This window comes from Gavia stellata, chromosome 1 (assembly GCF_030936135.1).
Source record: "Gavia stellata isolate bGavSte3 chromosome 1, bGavSte3.hap2, whole genome shotgun sequence".
Classification (NCBI taxonomy): domain Eukaryota; kingdom Metazoa; phylum Chordata; class Aves; order Gaviiformes; family Gaviidae; genus Gavia; species Gavia stellata.
This window is the reverse complement of record NC_082594.1, coordinates 81,111,274-81,116,173: the sequence shown is the minus strand read 5'-3', so window position 1 is coordinate 81,116,173 and position 4,900 is coordinate 81,111,274. Positions and strand designations below refer to the sequence as shown.

General features: G+C 39.5%; 1 protein-coding gene across 1 annotated transcript; it reads right to left on the bottom strand.

The window, feature by feature from the left end:
• Positions 1-2,610: 2,610 nt before the first annotated feature.
• Positions 2,611-3,255, bottom strand: CLDN34 (claudin 34). Its single transcript, XM_009820301.2, has one exon. The coding sequence runs from the start codon at positions 3,253-3,255 to the stop codon at positions 2,611-2,613; it is 645 nt and encodes a 214-aa protein (XP_009818603.2).
• Positions 3,256-4,900: the final 1,645 nt, after the last annotated feature.

The following is a 4,900-nucleotide window of genomic DNA, read 5'->3' as shown; positions in this document are numbered from 1 at the left end:
CGCAAATTCACTGAAATTTAATGAATCACACAGCCTTAAGGGATCAAGGTTAGACAGGCTCAACCCCATTGTAATCAATGGAAGTTTTGCCTCTCCCTTGTTTTGAGCTAGGATGGGTTTTTTTCTCCTATCTTTTCTTCAGGGAAGGACTGGGAGTTTTAATATAGCCTGGTGTTTGACCATAGACTACGTTTTTTCATATATCAACTTATAATCTGGACCATGTGACTATTGATAGACTTCTGTATTAGACACCTACGAGGCACAGTGGGAAAGGATGCCAAGAGCTCCATCTAGTTCACCCCTCTGTCCTGAGATAGGCTCACTCATACCTACAGTCTTCATGGCACTATTTGTCTAAACATATTTTTGATAAAATGTTATTTTAAAACCCCACACATCTCCTTAGGTAATCTATTCCAGTGTTTAGATGGGGAATTTCCTCACCATCTAGCCTATGTCGGGCACACCACCAGTGTTTTACAGCCACACATCAGGAGAGATCAACAGAATCCCTGGTGGAAACAGCTGTGGCAGCAATGCAGAAATTTGGCATGTGTCTGATGTTGTTTGTTGCTTTTTCTTTCAGCCAGAAAGAATAAATGTAAATTGAACCCAATCATTTAGTTAATATAGCTGAGAAATACAGTTGCGGTTATTGACATTTCTGTGCATACATGAACTCAAAAAAATTGAAGAATCAGTCATTTTCTGGTAAAGTTCAAATTCCTTGCCAGGGGATATTAGTGGTTTATTAGTGTGGGAAAATGCTGGCGTAAACACATGGATAGATCTTTTTTTTCCTTACAACTACAGTAAGATAAAATGTGATCTTACTGTAGGCCCTGTGGGAAGAGATAACAGTTCTATTGACTTGCACATTTAAAAACAAAACCTACCAACATTGTAAAGGATGTATAGTAGAAATCAAACTAGAAACAATATAGAATAAAGAAGCTATTAAATCACTTGCCTTCATTGAAACACCACTTGAAAGTGCTTTACAGCATTGTAAACAGTCAAAAGATAAACCCTTGCAGCAGATGAAAAACTTACCAGTGATGAGATAAGCTGCTGTTTCAGAAGAGACTGGAAGACTGGAGAGGAAATGAAGGTGCTGTAGGGATTCTGTATAGACAGTCGAGACTGTGTGGAAGATGTGGAGTCAAAATTGGACTGCTAGAACAAGTTGAGTTAGTAACAGTCACAAGCAATAAGACCTGGTTTGTTGGCATTTTACCTTTTCTTGTAATGTAAAGAATTGTTAAATTTTTGTTGCATTTTCTTTTCTTCTTTCTCTGGATCTATGAGTATTTTAGAAAATGGAGGACAATTAAAAGAGTAAAACTAAATTACTTAGATTCCTGTAGCATTTCTTTAAAAATGTAACTTTTTGAGGAACCTGTTTTCAAGAGATCATCAGTTTGTCAACACTGTTTACTCATTCCTCCCAACATCTTAATTTTTTTTTTTTAATTGCCCTTATTATGGCGTTTGGGACATTTCACTTGTTTTTTTTAATGGTACTGCATATGAAATGCCACTTAAATGACAGATTTGTTTCACCTAACTTTATCTAGCTTAGGTGAAGTTTGGTTGTGTACACCAGAGTTAGCAACTGTAGTTATTACAGCCATGACAGTGGGTTAAGAGAAACAGGTTTTTAGGGAGCATGTAATCTCCCAGACATTCTATCTATTTTGGAAAAAGAATGTGTTTATCTCTACGTTGACTATAAATGGAGCCTGAAGTGACTGGTTTAGGTATAGATGTCTACATAAGATGAATCATACCCTGAAAGTTGTACTGAATATTCCCGGTTACTGAGAGCACTGATTTTGACAGCAGTTTTGCAGTAACTTGTAGAAGTTGTTTCCGTCTTTTGCAATACCTTTGGATCGGTGAAGTGTCTGATGAAGAAGCAAACACTTGCAGACTTTTTGGCTCTGCCTAAGTGAGGAACTAAGAGCACACCTTGCCCACAGGCAAGCCTGTTGCAACATAAAATGCAAATAGCTTGAAAGAAAAATAGAAGCATTAAAAGATACAGCTCTTTATGTGCCCTAGAGGAAGAAGACAAACTGGCAAGACCTTTGTAAGACAATTCAGGGAAGACTCATTTGACACAACCATGATGACACTCATATTATTGGTATTAAAAGTCTTGACTTGTCACAAAACATACTTTGCTACAGATGTAATTAAATAATGGACAAAATAGTTTAGTACCAACAAGGAAACAAGTTCACATTTAATACATGTTATTTCACATTTTTCTAACAGGACAGTTAATTCAGAGTCAGCTCCTTGAGCATGGTAAATATCTTACACAAAAAATAACTTAATCAATAATGTTTGCATATACAAAAGAGGACAACTGGTAAAACTTAATTACAGTTTTGCTGCTCAACAGCAATTATCTCAAAGATGAACCTCTGGTCATATGTGACAACTAAGATGGTAATTCAGATGGTTCATATAACAAAATAGTGTGGCTACTATAGACTAAAATTAAATTCTGCTGTTCCTTGACTATAAAATCACTCGTGCTGCCGTCCTTATCTCTTGACTATGCTCTTGTTCTGAAACAGCATGGGGGGATTTATCCTGTCAGGATTTCATGATAGTGTTCGCGGTCACTGGAAATCTGTACGAGAGAGAAAAAGTCCCACTTAGCAGCAGGAGGATGACAGCTACAATCCCAATAGGAATGGCAGCACCAGCTTCCTGCGCCGCTGGGCTGGAGGGCATGTAGTAAGAAGGAGGAAAAGCGATGCTCTGGTTGTGTGTTACAGAATAGAAATTCCAGCTCACGGGAATCAGGATGCACAGACCAGCGAATATGTAGAAGAAGCCACCCACCAGGAAGAAACGGGTAATGAGAGTTTTGTGAGTGACTCCCATATAAACATTTCTCAGAGCAAATATTGTGGCAGTCAGTCCCAGCAAGCCCATGAACATAGCAATCAACAGGAGACCCTGAGCAGCATAAATTTCATGGGGGATTGTGGAGTCATAGCCACCGAATTTGTGGCAGAACTGTTCTTTATAGCCAGGCGAGACGTGAAGGTAACTGATGAAGCAGACTTTCCAAATCCCCACCCAGGCAATGCCAGAGGAGATAATGGTGGTGTTGTCCACGTGCCACACTCTCCATTCCACAATTCCCATTGAAACGGTGCACAGGATCCAGCCTACCGTACCCAGAGCAAAGGCAGCTAGCTGGAGGTGCGAGCTGCTGACCAGGGAGCTCATCCTCTGGAGGTCTTCTACTCTGTCGCAGGCACGCTTGCCATGTGAAGAGAGAGAGGCACTGGAAAGAAACATAGCATAAAATTACAAAGGCAATTATTATTTGGGTGTGAATAGGTGAACCTGTTAGTGAAAAAGAAAAAGCAGGAGAGAATACATGTAACAGAGGGAGGTTGGTAGTCACCTTTCCCCAACTGTAATGAATTGTTGAAGTTTAATGCCCATAGACCAATAACGTCTAAGTTTTAATTCTGTATATGTCATTGTATCAGGAGGAGAAGTCAGGGTCTCTGATTAGCTCCCATTACAATCTCCTTTTTACATTCACAAAAGGAAAATTCACATCTTTTTCCAAGTTGTTTTATTCCTTGGTAATTAACCATTATGCTCAAAGATCTTTATGCACATTACACGCAATCAGTAACTAGGGTTACTGGCTAGTAGGAAAGAAATCTGACAAAATCCTCAGGATCCTGCCTGTTGCAAGAGATCCTACGAAGCAGCAGCAGAAGCCACGCTCCACTCCCCTGGCAGCTGTGTTTTCGGTGCTGCAGCCCAGCTTGACCAGCTTTTGTGCTGCCCTTACCAAGAGCTGCTGGGGCCAGCGTCAGACAGAAAGCACTGTAGTTCAGAGGCATGAGCAAATCCAGGCCACAAAGTCTAATAACAACCACTGAACTTTGACCATTTTTAGATTATTTAACTGTGAATGCATTAGCAGAAACACGTGAATCAATCAGAAATATAAGGCTCTGTGCAGGAGCTGGAGCCTGGGTGTGCTGCCATTGCCTTCCCAGCCTCAAACTTCAACGAAGGTTTCTGTAGTGTTTTACCTTCACAAATCACGCTCGTTCATAACCTGCCCAACTTCTCCAGTTCAAATCATCCTAACGCTGTGGTGGAAAAGATGTGCGTCATTTAGCCTAGCCGAGGAGTTTAGGTTTGTTTGCTGACTATACATTCTAAGTGCAACTTAGGGGTTTATTCTAATTAAAAAAAAAAATAAATCTGTTCATTTCTCACGTCTTTCATACAACCTTCTGAACAATTATAGGAATGATTTGTGATCAGAGAAGATGTGGCCTTGATTTTATTGTGTAGATCTCAAAGGTTCTAGGGATCTTTATATTTTATGAGTTATCTAAAATACCTTTTCTCCTGCTCCCATTGCATTCAAGACAGAAGAAATACTGTACCAAGTTCACTCTAATAACAAGAAGATAGATCTGCAACTATGTTTTGTTACTAAAGCAATAACGTTTCTATTTACTTACCTTAACCTAACAGATTCAGTGATACAATCTAGTTGCAAAAAATCCAGCTGTGGAAATAGTAAATAAAAAATATCTTCATAACAATATGGCCTTAAGCAAACACTTTCTGTTGTCTCATACTGGTGCCCACTATATACTTACTTCAGTCCCAAAGCTGATGCCAGTGATAAGAGGATGGGACAGAGCGGTTTTTGACATCAGCAAAACATGGCAACATCTGCAATTTTGTCATTTCGGTCTCCCGGTTCATCTATGTATCTCCGATAGGACTGATTTCCTGTGGGACATATTAATTCCCATTATTGCAAATGTACATTTAACCCTTTCTTGCATGGAGGAAATTGCTCCGGAATAGCCTACTGTGTTTTTATCTA